This window comes from Xiphophorus hellerii, chromosome 16, assembly GCF_003331165.1.
Source record: "Xiphophorus hellerii strain 12219 chromosome 16, Xiphophorus_hellerii-4.1, whole genome shotgun sequence".
Classification (NCBI taxonomy): Eukaryota; Metazoa; Chordata; class Actinopteri; order Cyprinodontiformes; family Poeciliidae; genus Xiphophorus; species Xiphophorus hellerii.
In genome coordinates this window covers 15,002,656-15,023,125 of record NC_045687.1, presented here as the reverse complement: position 1 = coordinate 15,023,125, position 20,470 = coordinate 15,002,656, and the positions used below count along the sequence as shown (strand labels likewise).

General features: G+C 38.3%; 1 protein-coding gene across 1 annotated transcript in view; it reads left to right on the top strand.

Moving 5' to 3' along the window:
* Positions 1–4,650: 4,650 nt before the first annotated feature.
* LOC116735875 (Na(+)/H(+) exchange regulatory cofactor NHE-RF2) overlaps positions 4,651–20,470 on the top strand; it is a 35,907-nt gene continuing 20,087 nt past the window's right edge. Inside the window, exons 1-2 of the mRNA XM_032588021.1 lie at positions 4,651–5,373; positions 7,130–7,414. Coding sequence (XP_032443912.1) covers positions 5,167–5,373; positions 7,130–7,414 — 492 coding nt within the window. The 5' untranslated portion in view covers positions 4,651–5,166. The remainder of the gene's footprint in view (positions 5,374–7,129; positions 7,415–20,470) is intronic.

The window sequence follows — 20,470 nt, the reverse complement described above, 5'->3', positions numbered from 1 at the left end:
TGCTATGTACCCCCTATGTGTTTGGTGCCTCATCGATGCATTTAGGTGACACAAACAGATATGACAAATACTAATGATGACTACCCCAAGAAAACTCTGGTTTTATCATTTGATGCCTGCTTTAATGCAAAGGCAGAGATAAAGTAAGCGTTGCCTAATTAATAAACTGATCCATAGCTGAATTTCAGAAAAAGGCTCCAGTATTCATTTACAAATAAAAACAAAAAAAAAAACTATTTCTGTCTGGCTGTCGGTCCGTTATCGCCCTCAAGTGGATTTGTCTAAACGCTCCAACACTGCCAACCTGACAGCTGTTCAGGGGCAGCATTTACAGCATGTTGTAAATGAACTTTACTATATTTGTTATCATTACAATCACAACTGCCGTGCATTGAGACTTTATGTAACAAACCAACACAAAGTTGTTCCTAACTGTAAAATGGAAGATAAAAAAATCCCTTTTTTTCAGTCTTGCTCTGAATGCCGTTGTTCTGTGAAGGCCATGCAGGTTTCCTTGAAGAACATTAGTAAACAAATCATAAATAAATAATCAGATAAATTTATGAAACAGTTCAAAAGCAGGTTTAGAATGTTAAATAAATAAAAAAACATTAAAATTCTTGAACGTGGAAAAACAATTTAATAAACCACAATAAATCTACCAACACATGGTTGTGTGCTTAAACTGACAGGCTGGGAAAGGAAAGCGTTAATCAGAAAATCAGTCAAGAGGCCCATAGTAAATCTGGAGGAGCTACAGAGTTGTCTATAGGTGGATCAATCTGTATAAAGACACCTCCACACATCTGGCCTTGATCAGAAAGTCTTTAGAAGAAATAGCAATTACATTTGTTACTGTTATATCAAATATTATAACAAATGACATGCAGGTTAAGACACATGTCTTATGGCTTGACCTACATGTCAAGACACAGACATGTAGGTCTGTGTCTTGAATATTTTAGGAAGTTCTAAGTAGCAGGTTATTTGCAGACTTCTCCAGAATGTGTTGGTTTATTCAGGTGTGCAAAAGCAGAATGTCATGCAAAACATGCAGAACTGAAAAGTGCTCTCATCAGATGAAACCAAAATAAGACTTTTAGTCCTGTAAGCAAAATACCATGTGTCGGCATCATCCTTAATACATCATCCTCACGGTGACACATGGTGGAGGCAGCATCCTGCTGAGGGGTTTTCTTTAGCAGGGACACAAAAACCTACACAGTGACACAATGTGGAAAAGTTCAAAGTGCACTATGAACAGAATCCTTCTGTTCAAACAGATTTGTATTCAAAATGATTAACCTATGTTACCATTAATTTTTTAATCTACTAATCCCTTTGGCTGTCCCAGTGATGGTTCATCTGAGGATTCTACACTTTTCATCAAAATCAGGAGGCTTTGTCACATTTTCAGCCCCTCAAACCGTGACACATTTGTTTAGACCTAAGGATACGCTAACAACAGTGCCAAAAATAAAGTGCACCTCCAAGCAGGAACAACAACAGCATGAAACACAGTGCCTGTCGCAGTGTTGCCTCTGCTCAAATTAAATTCCCTTAAGTGACCCCATGAAAAGAGCAATCCCTCCTGGCCTGACTGACAGGAATGCGGTGTATTAAATGAGCCGGTCGTTCAGATTAGATGATCCATCGGCGAGTAGGCATACAGCTGGAAAAGCAGTGAGTAAGGGAGGCTCCCGAAGCCATCAAACACTCATCTGGTCCGGCGTGTGTTCCCGCAGGAGTTCACAGAGGAAATGATGCTCCCAGTCAGTGTGGCCATCACTGTGGACAGGAAGATGTGCGACAACTGAGACATGGTTATACAAATGGTAACTGAGACTGGCCATCTGGTTCTCAGAGCTCAGGGCAGGGAGCTCTAACTGGATCCAACTGGATGCGTGTTGATGTTTATGGTTCAGCGAGGATGAAGGTTTGACACAAATCATCATATTTACTACTCAACAAAGGACACCCAGCAGCAGGCTCAATCAAGAGCTGATAGTGTAAAAAATAGTGCTAGTAATGGGTGTTATGACAGACTTTTAACTTTCTAAGGGGGAATCTAACCAGTTGTGAAGGCAGCATATACTGTATATGTCATAATATTACAAGAGTTCACACAGCAAATAAAAGCAATACTCATATGAGGAGAAGCATAAGCTATATGCACAGAAAGCCAAATGTAGTTTACTCTGACAGGCATATATACTCTTATTTAAAATTATTGTTTTCTTGAGGCATTATGCAATGAAAAGCCTCACACTACCTAATACAGTGGATAGAAAAAGTCCAAAGATACCTTAACCCTCTATTGATTTTTTTCCTCTTTACTTAATTAAGTGAGCTGCAAATCGTTTTACTTTTCTACCCGTTTGAAATAAACCAGTCAATTATTGATTGCAAAATCAATTTCTGGGTATTTACTGCCCCCTAAAGGCAATAACGCGGAATTGAAAATGTCAATTTTTCCACAAAACTGTTCACACGTGAACCCTTGTTTGCTGCCCAGATTCTTGTATTCAATTCAACTAGTTTTGAGTATTGTTTCTTTAGGCTTTATTTCCTACATAAACAAGCTGTATTCTATTCTTTTTTTCTTTTTTTTTTTACTTATTTTCAGTCCAGGAACTGACCCTTTGTTTAAATATTTGCTTTTTTTGAGCCACTTAACTCTGATCTACAAAATCTACAGGTGTAAAATCAAATTAACTACAGATTTGTACCTTCATTAACTTGGCATTTAGCAAAGAGAGAACTTCGAATCTGGGTTTTATGTTGGAAATGAGAACAAGATGCTATGTTAGCACCAACAAGGTAATTCTTGAAATGCTTTTAGCTAGAATCTTGACATACAGTGGCTGGCATACCGAGGTGCCATGTATTCATAAATATCAGTAAATATCCTAATCTGGACATATTTATAACACTAAGATATTTTTAAGCATTTCAAAAGTGAGATTGACACACTAACATCCAACTATGTGGTTGTATGCAATGTTACTTTTGATTTTAGATAAAGATTTGTCATGTCATGTCTCTAATTGGATATTCTGAATGTAGAAAAATCTTAGTAGACACATACATAGTGAGCAAAACAACGATTCACCTGATTTAAGATTAATTCACACCCAAGGTCATTTCTTTTAAATAAATGCAGCAGCAGATGTTGAAAGTGTTTCTGTGTGTGCAGGAGGCTTTGCATAATGATCCAGTTGATGTGTGCCTGGTGTCGAAGGAACAGCTCATGAGCAGGTTAAAAAACCTATTAAAAATCCTAAAACTTCAATAGCCTTAAGTGTTGCTCAGATGAAATGTTCATGTTAATCATTTGCAAGGTAAATACCAGAAGTGAGACCAAGTTACTATTTTGTTATCAACCAATAGGTCTCAGAGTTTTCCCCTTGAAGTTTTGAGTCAAGTCTGAAGTTCTACACTCTAAATAGAAATTAGTTGAACCAACTTAATTGAATTGCTTTGATTGGTAACAAGTAATTCAATTAAGTTTATCCAACCTAAGTTATGAAGTTTAACCCATTCAATTGATTATGACCATTTAACTCAATTCATTGAATTTATCCAACTGAATTTATATCAGAGATTCAGATTTTGTCCATCTCTGTAGTTCTCTACAAGTCCAAAATAAAACACAATCTGTGTGCCTGTATGTGCAGCAGCCTGGTGCTAACTCTGCATTGACAGAAATGACTTGAGCTCAGGCTACCACCATCAAATCTTAATCCTGCCTAATCTGTTCTCACAATTCACCATCTTTTCTCTTTTCTTCCCAAACACCTCCAGGAGGACTCAGACTCAACCATTTAGGTCGGACTAATTCAGTAGAAGAGGGAAAGGTATATATTTTAGTTGGTGGTTTGAAATCCGCAAGGAAAGGAAAGAAATGAACTTATTGTCATTTAATTTGCACCAACAAATGGTATTGGAGGTGTTGACAACAAGCCGTGGGCGGGACCGTTTAATCCAAACGCTGTGTGACGTTTTCCCCACTTAAATACAGACAAGGTTCCCGCTGCGCAGAGGCTTTCCCATCTTCGCAGGAGCGTGCTGCATTGTTCTTACCGATGGACTTTGAAGCAGTTACTAAAAGAATGTTAATAATCTGAGCATGTCAGCATGGATGTGAGAGCTTGATGAATTAAGAAAAAATAAAGAAACCTTGGATGTCAAGTGAAGAAGCGCAGTAAGAGTTGACATTCCCATCACCGCCTGACGCAGAAGTGCACAGGTATAAGTTGGATCTCCATCCAACCCAGCATGGACAATACCTGGAAATAAAATCACAAATAGCATGTAGGCCCTGAATGTAGGCAATTAAATTGAATAAAAATCATATACCTTTGTTTGCAGATGCTCTGTCTTTAGTTTCCATAATTTGTAACAAACAGGGATAATTTTAGATATTGTTTACTAATTTTGTCTCAAATAAATATTTATCTCACGCTAAGGAGTTTGTGCTGTGTTTATTTTTTGTCTTTCGTCTTCACCAGTTACCCTAGTTATGAAAAGCTATTTCCGTTAACCCTCCTGTTATGTTGCGTTTTAAAGTTTCAATTTTTTTTAACACTTCCTTCCACCAGGGGGCAACACTGTGTCACTCTCCTGAACTTTTTTTCGCAACCTCTGTTTTTGGTGGAAGGTGGTGCTATTGTGGACAAGCTGCTTCTTCCACGCGCTTGGCGCTCCTGTAGATGAGCGTGTGTTCTCCCGCCTGTCCTCGTGGATAAATGCTGAGAGGCGGCCGAGCCCCTGGTGACCTCTTTCGCTTTTACTATGTCTGCAGAGGCAGCAATGATGCTCTGTCGGAGGATCTGAAGTCTGGTGCGCGGATGCGTTTTTGAGTGCGCTGCAGCCTGAACAGAAGAAACACGATCTGGCAGACTGGATGCAAACCACCCAGTATGTTTTAACTGCGCTGCCTGTTAATTTTTTGTCTTTTCATTCCTTTTTTGTTTTTGACTTCATTTGGATGTCTTTTTGTGGGAGTTTTCGTGTTGCCCTGCAGGGAGCGGACATGGTTTTGCGTACTGGAAGTTTAACCCTGCTCTCCTGAACTCCCCATCTTTTGAGGGGTTTTTTTTGTTTTGTTTTTTCACCACAAGTTTATAACCGAGTCTGCAGGAGGACTGAGGCACGAAAGAGCAAATGGCCAACGAGCGCAAACCGCGGCTCTGCATCATGGCAAAGGGGGACAGCGGGTATGGGTTCCACTTGCACGGCGAGAAGGGAAAGAACGGCCAATATATCCGCAAAGTGGAGCCGGGGTCCCCGGCGGAAGCGTCGGGAATGCGCGCCGGGGACAGGGTGGTCGCGGTGAACGGAGTCAACGTGGAGAGAGAGACGCACCACCAGGCGAGTGCATCTCCACGCGTGGGCATTCATATTGATGATTGTCACTCATGTTACAGGATGGGCCATCTCTGTCCGCAGGGGATGCATCAACAGGTCATGCTGGCTGACTGAGACAATCGGGACAATCAGGCACCCACTACTCCAATTTTTGTATTGTTTTTTTCAGAAAACAAAGAACGCGTTGACTTTATACATTTTTACTCAGCCTGAAAAAAAACTTTCCACAGATAAGAACGTGCTTTTCTAGACAGCAACAGCCTGCGCAGCACGTCTGTGCCAAGAAAAAGCTGCAAACAAGCCAACCCGCTGCTGCCACCGTAAATTAGGTTAAAACTGTCTCCAGTTCTGCCAGAACTGGGCTGTTTCTCTCCGAGGACTTGGCTCCTGCTCACAGAGAGTCTGAGGGGGTTTTATAATTATCTGTATACAGTCCGTCAGGCTCTCTCTGTGACCTTGTTGCAGCAGAGATAAAAAACACAAGCTGTTGGTCGCTGGTTCAGCTCTCAGGATATCGACCCGCTCTCATTTCAGTGGGACAGATTAAACTAGTTGGATAATGATGTTTGATGATATTTAAACTGTTGCAGACCACCTCCAAAACAGACCCTCACTCGTTATTACGCAACAGATTAGGGTAATTTGGATGTGTGTCATTGAAAGATATAAAAACTCGTCACTGATTATCCTGCAATTGATCTAATGCTAGGTTTTGGTTTTACAACTAGGTTTTGGTTTTACAGCTATGGTGGGCCATTCTGGACCACCATAGTTGTGCTTCTCACATCTAGCGACGGAATATTTTGGCTGCTCTACTTTGAAAATTAGCTCAGTTAGCTAAGATAGAGAGCATCTATGGACATTCATTTCCAAGTCTTGCCACAAATTCTCAGCTGGATATAGGTTTGGCCTTTGACTGGGCCATTTTAAACTCGTAAACAGGCTTTCATCCAAAGCATTCCATTGTATCTCTGGCCGTATGTTTAGGGTTTTTGTCACAACAGAAGGTGCGTCCTGCAGTAGGTTTTCATTCAGGATTGTCTTTTCATCAACACAAACTTGCTTCCCTGTCTGGAGCTGCACAGTATAACAAATCACAATCATCACTTTCAATTTCAACATGTTTAATATTGCAACACAAAGAATTGTTTGGTTGCAATATTTTCTGGATCATAATATCTCAAATTTCCATGCATTCAATCTTTGCATGTTAGTGACTGAGAGAGGGAGAATAGATAGCAATAAATATGGTCATTGTAGTGTTAAACATTTTCACTATGTCTTGTTTTTACTTATGCAATGCAGCCTTAACCCTCTCCCTGCTGAATTAAAGCATTCCCACAGCATGATGCATCCATCACCGTGTTTCACAGAGGGGATGGTTTGTTGTTGGTCATGTGCAGTGCAGCCAGATTCTATTAGCTAGCTTGGCGAATCGCAAAGAAAACTGGTTTCTCTGGATGTTGGGTCTCAGGGTAATGCAGGCCACACTTTTAAGCATTTTATTTGTGGAAAAAAAACTCAATAATTTTTCTTAAACTTAAAATTTTTGTTGGTCTGTCACAAAAAAGTCCTAGTAAAATCCGTTAAGGCTTGTGATTTGTGGTTTTAATGTGGCAAAATGTGATTCAGCGACTTTGAGCACTTTTGCAAAGCGCTGTTATCGTATCGAAGCCAAACCTGGCGTAATGAAATCTGGATAACGAAAATGATGAGTCTCTAAATTGAATGATAAAGACTTGTCATGTCCCTCCTCCAGGTGGTACAGCGGATCAAGGAAGTAGAAAATGAGACCAGGTTGCTGGTCGTTGATCAGGAAACATACGAAAGCCTCCGCAGCTTGCATCTGACGGCCACAGAGGAGATGGCTGTTCTCGGGACAGAGGCTCTCCCCGCTGCTTCCTCCCCTCCAGCCTCCTCCTCGCCGACACCCTCCTCCACTCCTTCCTCCCCCACCAAGAAGCGTCAGAACGGCTCTGTGTCCAAGCAGGGCAGCCAGGTGCAGAAGCCCACCAGGAGGTCACCTTCGAAGGCTGCGAAGAAGGTAAATATGAATTAAAGCCATCGTCTTATTTTAAAGTGAGAAACCGAACCCATGTGCCAACAGATTGCCAGTACTGAGTCATGTCTGCTCTGAGATTCTCTTCTCCCTGGACTTGTTTTGTGGCTGTCATGCCAGTTTAAGATTGGATTTGTAGATGTCGTGCAGGTTCTGCGGGCTCAAATTCTCGTGTGCTGATGAGGGAGTAACAAAGCTTAGCTGGAAGCAAGCCAGATGTTGTTTCAGAAGTAAGAGTGACCATGAAATGTCGGAAGGTGACACCAGCAAGAAGGCATAAAGTCTGGGTTGTTAAAAGCTTGAAGAAAAAAAAGCTATTAGCTCTCCCATTATGGGCTGGAAGTTTTTTGTTGTTTTGTTTAAGTTTTGGTTAAAGGAAATGTAAAGACTACAGTGGGCTGTAATGTGTCTGTGTTCATTTTCACTAGAAAATTTAGAATTTCATTAATTTGTTTTCATATTTCAGCCCATGGTGACAGTCGTTGTCGCGCCGTGTCCAAAAGACTCAGATTTGGTTTCACAGAGCTCCTATCAGAAAGAACACGCTGCTCCCCTTCTGCTTTCTGCATTTACGCCACATGTGTTTTCACTTAGTTTTGCCCTGTTGATATGCTTCCAGCACTCAGGCCCTTACTCTGTATGGGGTTTGACAGCTTCACTGCTTTGCATTTTAAATATCTCTGCGACTTTGTCTAGTTCTTGCCCTCTTGTCTTGGAAAGCGTGCAGCGCTAAGATGTTCTAACCCACCAAGGTCTGCGAAAAAATTGTTTCTTTCTCCATGTCATTACTCAAAGGGAAAAGCTGGAAGGACACGCTCAGTAGGCTGAACCAAAAATGAATTAGCCTTTTAAAATGAAATGCATACTTTAACAGGGACCTCTATTTCCTGTTGCACCTTAAAGGAAGCTGTTCCCTTATAGATATTAAGACTTAGGATTGACACACCACACAAATAGAGCGTTTAATGTCTTCTGCAGAAGTCTTTTCGGGTTGTGACGGGGGGAAAAAAAGATTTGGCTTAAAGTCCAGCAAGTAAAAGCAAAGGGGAAAACAGGCTGGTCAACAAAATGGAGAGGAAAACACAGGATTAAAAAAAAGACATGCAATGATATGACGAACCAATCAAGTTTATTTGTATGGCACTTAAATATGGCAAGAAGGCAGTTCAAAGTCAACCATACAGTCAACAATCTATATCCCCCACTTTACAGATCTCCCCTGTTTTAGCTGATTTGTCACACTTCAGTGTTTCAGATCTTCCAGTCAGATATCACCGAGGTAATCTAATATAGTCCAACGAAAAAATTTTAAATTGTAGAACAGGTTGACCAGCATACTTCTCTAAATTTGCAAAAATATTGTAAAAAAAAAAACAAACAATGACAATAGAAACTGTGGATTGAATTAGTGCTCTGATGTCGCACATGCTCAAAGTCACATTGAGTAGAGAGTCTTGCAATACATCCTTTTTTACTCCAATGGCATTATCTTACATGGAAATATTTTTGAAAAATTCACACTTTTTTTTATAATAGTAGAGATCCACGGATCCTCTACTTCCTTCCTCTCACAGCAGACCCACCTAATGTTTGTTGCAAAACAAAAAAACGTACAATGTTTTGCTCACTGAATAAATGTATTCAAAATGAAAACAGATTTTTTTTCCTAAATCTTCTGGTGTTAAACAGCTCTACTGCAAAAAATTAGAAGTCTATTTTAAGGCTTTTCAATCTATGATTGCTGATATACTGTAAATTGGTTGTTCGTTTGGATTATTAGTATTTGACACTATATGGTATGTGGTTTGGTCCATTTTATTTTCCTCTTGCTAAGCAACGGGACAGATAAAACTGCTGATAGCAGCACATTTGTTCTCATATTTTACTTTTTAAGAGAGGTCGACGAAGGACAACCAGGCAGCCTGAGATTTAAAAGCATTATGAACTAGGGCAGAGGGAATCTGAGACTCAAAGCAGCCAGAATAAAACTTGCTGACACTTTAAGTTCACCCACTCACAGTAGGGCAGGGCACTGGGAAAGCAAGGTTTTGGATATTCACCACAGCAGTTTGGCTCAACCTACTGTCGCATACTTAACTTTTGTTCACCATAAAAGTATTAAATAACTGCAGTTGATTGTAGCTGCAGTAAACAATATAGGTTCCACTACCTGTGATCAAGATGACACTGTGCTTCCTGGTACTTTCTCTGAAATCCCAGCCGTTTGGATGAAAAGACTGAGGTCAGGAAGGTCTGAAATTGTCAGACTTCAGATGTTAACAGCATTGAGGGATGGCGCTGAAATAAAGTGTTTTAGTTTTCTTTATAGCAGAACCTATAAAAGTGGTTTGTTTTCTTCTTGATCTCTCAACATGAACATCTGCAGATATCAATCACAGCACTCACTGCTGCTGCACCCACTCACGGGCAGAGGAAACACAGCTAGACACAAACCTTCCTGCGTCCGTGTTTTCCTGCACATCTGCCCTATAAACATCCCAGTAAAAGGTTCAGAGTGGAGTGTTTGTGCATATGTTCTCCAGGTTACATGACACTGCCTGTGGTTTCTTTAGCTTTATAGCCAGTCATCTCCAAGGTTTCCCTCCTATTGCATTCCTCTCCATGTTTACTGCCTCTTGACTTGTGATGCATGAAATAGCTTTCTGCTCAAATATGTTTTGCTATTTTTTTTTAATCCAGGATACATGATATGTTTTCTTCATCTTTTATCCGCTCACTTTTTTTCTAATATCACTGAAAGACAGTTAAAATACTCATGATGGAGATTATTCATGTTGTCATCCAAAAGACAAGATCCCGAAAGGAATTGGGGACAGAAAGGAAAATCACAGTTTCTTTCGATTTCTTTATTCCCTCAATCTCCAGTCCACTTTTCAGTAAATAAATCAATCATTGATTGATTTGTAGCAGCATAATAATAAACTTGCTCGGTTTTCCACAAGCCTGGCACAAATATTAGCTTTTCCGTTATCATAGCTAGTCGACACACTTTAAGCTGCTGTCACCTTAAATGCGAGGAAATTTAGGAGATTTTGTGAAACATCAAGCCCTGCAAGTGTGTTATTTCTGGCAGGCCCCTAATTAACAGTGTAATTAGACAAATGTTGTGGAAATCACAGGGTTCTGCTTCTTCAAGACAGAGTATGTCACTGGGCCTTGATGTAACCAAGGCCCAGTGACATACAGTACAGACCAAAAGTTTGGACACACCTTTTAATTCAATGAGTTTCCTTTATTTTCATGACTATTGACATTGTAGATTCACACTGAAGGCATCAACACTATGAATAACACATGTGGAAATATGCACTAAACAAAAAAGTGTAAAACAACTGAAAATACCCCTTATATTCTAGTTTCTTCAAAGTAGCAACCTTTTGCTGTGATTACTGCTTTGCACACACTCTGCATTTTCTTGATGAGCTTCAAGAGGTAGTCACCTGAAATGGTTTTCACTTCATAGGTCAACCTGCCCTGTCAGGTTAATAAGTGGGATTTCTTGCCTTATAAATAGTCATGAAAATAAAGAAAACCCATTGAATTAGAAGGTGTGTCCAAACTTTTGGTCTCTACTGTATAACCATGTCTTTTCTCATTTAAATGGTTATTTTCTATATGATATGGCCTTCCAATGCCGCTGAAGCAAGTTCAGTGGTTACCATGGTGACTGAATACAGGTCAGAGGGCAAAACACTGCTTATCAGGGAGTTGAGTTCCCTGTTACAATGGTTGATGCTGCGTGATGGGCTCAAATCACAATTTCTGTTTGATCTCTATCATCTAAGTGAAGACACCACCGTAATAATTTCAACCAGACAAACAAAACTGCAGTGGGATTTAACAATAAATCATTTTAAATTTGTCATTATCAGCCTATGTGATGATATTCTGCCTCTTTCCTTGCTTATATTTGCCTGTACATACTCTTAGAAGTAACTGTGTATGTGTCTGTTTTGGTCAAATGGAGAACCTAGTGATGCTGAAAGTGCAGGAGCATCTCGCGTCAGAGTTTAAATGTATCATTTTACAAAGACACACCTGAGAGCTCAATGCTGGCCTATTTCTCCACTTTTCTCTCTCACACACACAAACACAGACTCCTACAAACTCTAAGGTGTGTTGTTGTGTTTTGTCATTTCCCTTTGGATGAAGTGTTAGGTGTCACTTTCTCATTAGAACCTTTTTATAACCTGCAGATACACACAAATGCACACGCGCACAACTACCTTTATACGGGTCCAAATGTAACGAATACATGTTTTTATCAAACGCTATCTTTGTGTCCCCTTCTTGTGAGCTTTAACACAGCTTTTTGAAACATGTGTTGGTGTTGGATCATTGCGTGCAAGTGATAAAACTGTGGAAAACCAAATACTTTTTGCTAAAACAAACACAATGTTACTGTGCACTATTCACTTCTGGGAAGGCAAGGTTAATTTTGGCAAAAGAGTAAGGAAAAAAGCAAACGTCACCTTACACTCTTTGTGTTTGCAGACTTTATTCCTATTACATTTTTCAAAAGAATAAAAATAAGGATTTTAATTCTCAAATATTCAGAGGGATTTCCACAATCAGATCACTATCTAAAACACTGTGTGATTGTAGCAACCCTGTCAAAGATTGGACTGTTTGTAATTTACTTTGAATTACAACAGAATTTTACAAATAACACCAGAGGAACACTTTAAAATGTAAAAAGTTATTTAAAACTATAATGAATCTAAGATTTTTTTTCCTTTTCCAGAGAATATTTAAAAAGTTAATTTATCAAACTCTACCTGCTACATTCTTGATGCCCAACAAACACCAGGGGGTTTTACCTATGAAATCATTAATTTGGTCAGCAATGTGCATCTGTCAGCTTGTATCCTGTCTCCATGGTAACTAATTGCTCTATGAGTGGCAGTAGTTTCTGCTACTTCTTTTACTGCTTTGGATTTAAGCTCAGATGTCTGTTGCAGACCCACTGCTCTATCACCTGAAAGTAAAGCACTGCCTCTGGTGTGTTCGGTCGTATTCTTTCTAATGTCAAAAACAAAAATACAGCAGACTCTTAACTTGCACATCTACACCATCATCAGCATAATAAGCCATTTTGTGCATAATGAAAGGTCATAATTATATACAATGAAAATTGAAGGAGAAAAAATTCTATCTTAGTACATAAAGACAAAAATAAACTGAATGTATTGCTTTAATAAAATACTTTAAATACATTATTGGAAGAGGTACACATTCCCTTCTTTCCATCTTTTGCAAGCAACCTACTGAAATATTAATATTAACGTAACCAAATGAGGGTGAAATTTGAAATCAGAAAAGTAAACATGTTTTTTCTATAGCCTTAATTTTTTATGTTCTTATTGATAGTCTTTTTATCCATTGCATCATTTCATATATGAATACATTATAAATTATAAATTCCACATTCAAAAGCAACAAAAACAACAAAAGGTTGCTCAGTCTTATGTTTCTCAGTGAATTGTGGAAAAGGGCTCCTTTACAAGTAGATTTTGTTTCTTGTTCTATCATCTCCTGATCTCCTCCTGACTTGAATTTCCACCCTCTGCTGGTGATAAGACATTTTCCAAACGCAAATTTAGTTCAAATGTTTGCTGTTGTTCTCTCTGTTGCTGCTTCATTCACATGCAAAAATATAAGAATTGAGGGCTTTGTTTTGCACCGATGAACACGTATATTTAAAAGCAGAACATTCCATGTATTTCTCCTTTTATTTACTATTGACAGTTCTATACATTAAAAACTAGATTTCCACGAGCTTTCGTCTTTTGTGATTTGGCAAAAACAAGAGAGATATATAAAAAAAATTAGCAATTCCAGATTGATTTTCCTGCCAATATACATGTGAAACGTACTTTGTGTCTTCATAAATGTATGTTGATGATTTACAAAGCCTTTGGAGATCATCTGCTCTCAACGGAGCTCAGACTGAAACACATCTGCTGAAAAACCTACGGAGCAGGGGTGTGTATTTGAGGGGGTTTAACTTATAATTACGTAATGCTTCATTTAACATGGTTTGTTTGAATTGGTCGAATCATTTCAATCTTAAGCGGAATCCAGCAAAATGTAATGTTTAATTGAATCTAAATGTCAACAATTGTACACAAACATGGAGGTTTATCTGCATATTTGTGCACTACTAAAGACTTGCATGTGTTGTAGCTGGAGAAACTCAGATTTCCTGCAAAACAACCACAGAGACTAAACAAAACAACACAGAAATTGGGGGGGAGGGGGGGGGGGGGGGGTATTTATTCCTAGAGAGCTTCCAGATGAACATCTGGAATACTGAATCAGTTTGACTTTTTATTTTATTTTATTTTATTAAATATAAATGTTAGTACTTGTGTAAGTGAAAGAGTCTCATTGAAAATGATGGACATTGTCTAATTTGAATTCAAATAAACACATTAAAATGTTTTCTATCAAAATCCAGAGAGAAAAAATCTTGGATCACTGCATAGATTTACATTGAGTTCTAAAAATATTTTTCTTAATGTACATATTTTAGCACTAACCTAGACCATAAATTCAAGAGTCATATACTCAGTTTTGCCCACATTTATTAGTACCTCAAATGTAAAGAGCCTTGAATGAAGTGAATGTCTTACAGCAGAAGAAAAATAAAAAAATCTAACCTTTAATTTGAGCATCTTAAATCAGTAAGATTATAAAGTCAGTGTAATCTATTATTATCAAAATTACCAGTGCACAATTAGTGGCACTCCTGCTGTTATTTCCTTGTACAACACCCTTTTTATTATGGTATTTTAAAGACACCTTATGCTGCAGACAAGTTAAAATAGCTTTTGGAGGAGATGCGGGCCCCCAGTATCACAGATCCTCTGCCATACTTAGCAGAGTAAGGTCCAAGCAGCTTGTATTCACAGATGTGGAAAGATATGTTTCCCTCTATTATCTCCTGCCTTCACAGCTACATTTCTTTTTGAATGAACTCCATGTTTTTTTGTTTTTTGTACCAGAGAATAACTTCTATCGCTGACCAATCTGTTTACAACAACAGCAGAAAATGAAATGTTGATTTGTATAATATAAAAGTATAATTTTTAGTTGTTTGTAAACACTTAACGCAGACATTTCCTATGTGTTTACCTTTTTTTGTTTGTTTTGATGACATTCTCAAGGCCAGTCGTTATTTTACAGAATAAACAGATGGTCAGATATTGGGCTTTAACTCTAATAATTAGAGTTAGAGCAGTTCTCATAAACATCTGGATCTGGTAGACGAGACCCTCCACCCCAACCCCCAGCCTTGAATACCAATGTTGTTACATCAAGGGTCCGGATTCAGTGTGTGTTTGGGCCAGAGAGCAAACCAAATTCCTGGAGTTAAAACATGAAGGATAGAAAAAGAGTCAGGGTGAGGGAATGATTGTGTCTGGTTGTGTGTGTGGGTGTGAGTGTGTGTGTGTGGTGGGGTAGTAAATGGACAAAGAGGCGAACTGAGTTTGTAAGGTGCATAATGTCAGAGGAATATGAACAACTGAGTGTATTGTTTTAGAAGTGTGTGGGTGGGTATGTGAGGGCGAGCACAGCTGTGTGTTTCTGCATTATTTACCCAATTCAGAACTGATAATTTATTCAAATGTTGCTCCATGTTAACCCAGAGGATCTTAACTTCAGTGTTTCGCTGGAAGAATTATAAAATATTCCTTCACACAAAGAGTATCTGCACTTCTAATTTCTATGTATTGTATTTAGAAGTGTCTCAAAAAATGCACTAAATATTATACATAATGAGATAAAATTGGACAAAAAAATTGTAGGGTTGGAGGCATTTAATTTAAATTAGCAATTTTAGGTCAAGACCCTGTGTGTATTACAGAATAGGTTTTTGATTAATTTATGCAATAGTGTAGACTTCTGAAATAAGGTATTCTTGAAGACGGCTAGGGAAAGTTAATTTTTTTTCATTCCCAAATGTCAGAGTTTGCATGCTTGAATCTTTTTCTTTGCACTTATTGACTTAATATCTGCTTGGTTTTACCTTATCTTCCACTTTTACCATAAAGCACCATAAACTTTAATCAAATCAAACCTGTGCTCTAACATTTTTAGACATTTAAAGATTTTAGAAAGGACAAAATACAAAGGAAATGTGCATTTATTGTCAGCACTAGTTGATTAGTTTTTCTCTCTATCTCTCTCTCTCTCTTTTCTGTCCTAAAATGATAATTAATAAGTTTGTATGTCTAAATATGTTATATAACATTCACAACAATTGCAGCTAAAACCAAAACCATATATTTACATGTTTTTATTGTCACTGCCTAAATCACAATTAAAGCATGGATCATGTACCAATACTCTACCAGTGTTTGAGTTTTAATCTGACCCAAATGCTCAGCATTATTTATAGACTGGACTACTTTTGTCAAGCTTTGTGCGTCAGAATTAGGAAAACAGCCCTGCCAGCCATCACTCATCAGGAATTAGTCTTTAAGTCTTCAATGAAATTTTTGGACACATACATTTTAGATAAAATTACTTTGGAGAAATGACACCTCCTCTGCCACACTCTGATTTTCATTTTCTCAATTTTATCACGTAAATGTTGGTAGTTGGATTTGGAAATGTCAGTGTACTCTGAGTAGGCTGCAGTCAGGGCGAGGACTGATCAATCACTGCCTACACAAAAATCCTTAAAACATATTCAGGAACCAACAAAAGAAGAAAGAAATGCAAACTCTGTGAAGACATATTTGGAGAACACAGGAGATATTTTCTTTCTTTTGTCTTGGAGGATCCATGTTGATCAGTAAGACTTCAGAGGAAACTAAGATAGCTTTTGATTTGGCCCACAGAACGTCCACATTATGTCCTGTTCACAACCAAACCGTTCAACAGATTTCCTTCTGTCTCTCTCCACTGTTGGAGACTTTTTCATACCTGCTGCCAGCTGCATTCACAGTGGAGGGCCAGCATTTATCTTCACACAATATTATATTTATAATTCTATCGTTTGCTATGATGAGTTAATGAAACGATCCTTACAAATCAACTGAACACTTTGCTGATAGCTTCATAAGTGATTGAATATGTAATCTCCTAACATTAGTAACTCCACTTTCACTCCAAAGTATTACATATAGCACATTATTTTACACAATAGTTGAGGATAAATGAATGTTAAATCCATTGTAATATCTGACAACAGGGGTTTCATGTGGGATCCATTTAAAGTTTTTGCTTGAAGAATCAGATGGATGCATGGATAGGAACATCTCCACCCCACCCAACTAAAAAGTGTTAAACAATGCAGAAGGCTTTAGAGTTAGCTTAAAAGGAAGTTCAGCCTCTGTTTGTATTGCTCATGCTTGGCACGGTTTCGCATTATTTCCTGTATTTACGGTGTTGATCAGTGTTCAATATTTGCTGGGTGAGCTAGAGTTATTTTGCCAAAAATAATAAGCAAATATTTCAGTGTCTAAAAACCTCCAGCTGTACTAACAGCAAAAGATGGCTCTATGTTGTCAGGGGCTGAACTCAAATGCACGACACATTGTTTGGAAAAGATCTATGCTTTTATTTTTTGAGAAATATTATGACAACTTATGCACTACTTTGTGCTGGTCAGCCATGAATCTTGTATGAAAATACGTTTAAGGGATACGAATACATTTGGAGAACACTGTCCTCTTTGACCGTTAAAATAAACACACACAAATGAAGCACCACCTTCATGGATGAGGAATATCTGCCACACTCTGATAACAGGGGTGTGGACTCACACTCTCCCACAAACATTACATCACCGTCACATGTGAAAAACAAACAGCAGCAGAAAGAAACGGCCAGAAGTTGGACTATTGTAACATTTGCTTTGATTCAAGCTTAAATTTAAATAGATAACTAAAAAGAGAAGAAATAGACACACACCACCGCACTCAGATGTGAGCAGTGCCAGCAGCCCACACAGTTTAGGTTGACATTTAAATGCAAATTGAGCTGAAAAGTATTTCTTTTAACCGTCTTACTGCCGAATATGTAAAATATAAACGATTAAGCATGAGATAGGAATAAGAACAGGAGGGAAATAATCAAAAGGCATCCAGTTTGGATTAGGAAAAGAAGAAACAAAAAGAACATTTGTAAGAATCTTTCCTGTTTGCCTTTACATACGTTTGTCAACATCACAAAATCCTGAAACTGAAAATGAAGCAGAAATTTCAGCAGCAATGACAGCAATGGCAAATTGCTGTCATTTGTAATTAAACAAATGACAGTAATTTAAACTGAGCGCCTTCACATCTCTGACAGTTTGGCTTTGAGCTATGAAATCCTGCACAGCATGTTCACACTCACAACATTGGCAACTGATTGCTGCTGTAAGCAACTTCAGCAGTTGGTAGATGACAACAAACAACAATCAAAACTGCTTCTTCACACATTTAGGTCACTGGCTCATCAGTCAATCTTAGTTCAGCCACAAGCTGTGTTTGTTCACTTATAAACTGTTCCTATAACCTGAACACAAGGAACCGAACTGTTCTGCTTTTCACATGTTTCTATCCCTGTTACTTATTTTCCAGAATAGCATAGTTTTATGCAAAACAAAATACTGTTAGAGACCATCAAAGTAAAATTAATAGTGAGAATTTATACCACTGACATAAAACTAAAGGTCAGTTTTAGGTCAGTTTATTTGAAATCATCATTTTTGGTTTTTCTGATCAGTCTACAGAAATTTCTACAGTAACTCTGGAGAGATATTTTTTACAATGTAATTCGAGTCATCCCGAAGCAGAGCATTTGCAGTGACTTGAAAAGGTGCAGAAGTTGTTTTCATTTGTGCTGACGAGTTACTGATGTGTGTTACTGTGTAGAGGACAATGTCATCTAGGACAAAGAAGCCTCTTCACACACAAACTTAAACTTTTTCAGCATATTTCTCCTTTAATCTCCTGTTCAACTGTGTCACCATCGGCTATGTTGGATTAAGATCTAGTGGCTCCATTGGAGTCTAATAAACTCATTTTCATGATTAAAAAACCTGTTTGAGATTATTAGATCTTTGTGACATCATGGAAACATTCAGATGGTACACAAGGTTCAAAATGGGGCAATAAATTACCTCCCACACTAAGGCAGGATAGATTATTGTTTTCTGGTTGTTTATGCCAAATCTTACTGTTACAGCTAAAAAAGACACTCATCGGAACAGGAAAAGGTTTTCCAATCTGTTATTGTCTGTGTGAATTGTAGTCACAGTTTCCTATTCTTTGCTGACTGGTGTGGTCATCAGCTGTTGTAGCCCATCGGCTCAAAGGTTTAAAGATCCTGTTGTGGACGTCTCAGTTGGACCAAGTGGTTATTTGAGCTACTCATGTCTTTCCATCATGTCAAACCAGTCTGCCAATTTTCAACCAAACTCTGATATCAATATAGTGTTTTTGACCATCGACAGCTGCTGCTCACTGGATATTTTCTCTTTTCGTTCCACTTTCTGTTAACCTGAGAGATGGCTGTCTGTGAAATTGCCAGCAGATCAACATTTTCTAAAATGCAGCCTGTCTAACGACGTCGACTGTTTTCAAACTGAAATTTTCTTCCACAGAAACATTTTGGTCGCAGTGCCCCTTTGAAGCTATTGAAGCCTAACAATGTTACATCTGCTCTTTTTTTCATCTTATTGAGCAACTTCTGAGTAGCAAGGACTGAAATGGCATCCAACCTAACCAGCAGCAACAGTGGTGTTTACTAAGGATTGGAAGATCAACATTTCAGTGTTATCGCAATAATTGTAATGCTGGATATATTTTACAGTTTATAAATACAGAAAGCCACGAGACTTGGTCTCACTTAAGGTAAAAAGCCCGGTTTACAGCATCTGTAAAAATTCATCAATAACATGAAATCCTTTTGTACTAGTCTGTACAAGAAATGTAAATATGTGTTTATTGTATAAAATTTCATGAACAGAAAATTTGTCAGGCAGCCAACAAAAACTCTATGCATTGCTTGAGAGAGTGTCCTACCTTCCACTGATAAGAAATGGCCATCAATCTCATGTTGATGTTGATCTCTCATGTTGACAGCAAAACACCTGTTCAACATTTTCTGCTTCATTTGTGTTAACAGACAGAGACTGAAGTTTAAAATCAGAACAAATGGTATCAATCAACTTCAGATTCTTGTGCCAAGTCCAAGTAGTAACCATGTCAAAGTGTGGATGAAAGCTTGATCCACGACTAATGTGGTTTACTACAAAACGCTGATTTCCTCTTTATTTTCCCACATTTTTTTCCATTATTCCCAAACCTGTACTCAAGATATCTTGACATTCCTCCTTGTCTGCTCTTCAGTTGAGATCTGTCCACGAGAAACTGAATCAGCAGCAGGTACCACACATGTTGCACACTCACACACATTGCAGTGGAGTTGGGGACTTCATAAACAGACACCAGCTGGTTTGTCCTGCAGACACAGGCTAAACACACATACACTGCAGAGCTGTTACACAATGCAGCACAGCACCAGTGGGAAAAACTGGTGTTTATAGCAATCCCTGCCCAGTTCTTAGGTTCTCATGTTCACTCGGCTCTCGCTAGCAGTGCCTCTCACTCACATCCATCTCTCAGCTCAGGTTCTTTAATCCTGTAGAGGCCTTGTCTGTTCCGGTCACTTCCATCCGGCTTTCCTTTATTTTCCTTTTTATATCCCTCTTTGCTACTCTCCAGCTGCGTATCAATTCATGTTTCTCCTTTTTTTTCCTTCCCCTTACTGTCTCTCTAACCCACTGTGAACTAGTTACATCTGCTCTTCTTTTCATCTCATTGAGCAACTTCTGAAGCAGCTGCATGTAAGGGGAGAAATAAATGCAGAAATTCAATGTGAACAAGAAATGCATAGCAGTTTTTGTCATTTAAAAGTCCACTTATTAATTGTGTCAATTGTCTCAAACATATAAAATTAAACACTTAAAAATAATAGGCATTGATAATAATAATAGCAATATTAATAAGAAGATTTTAC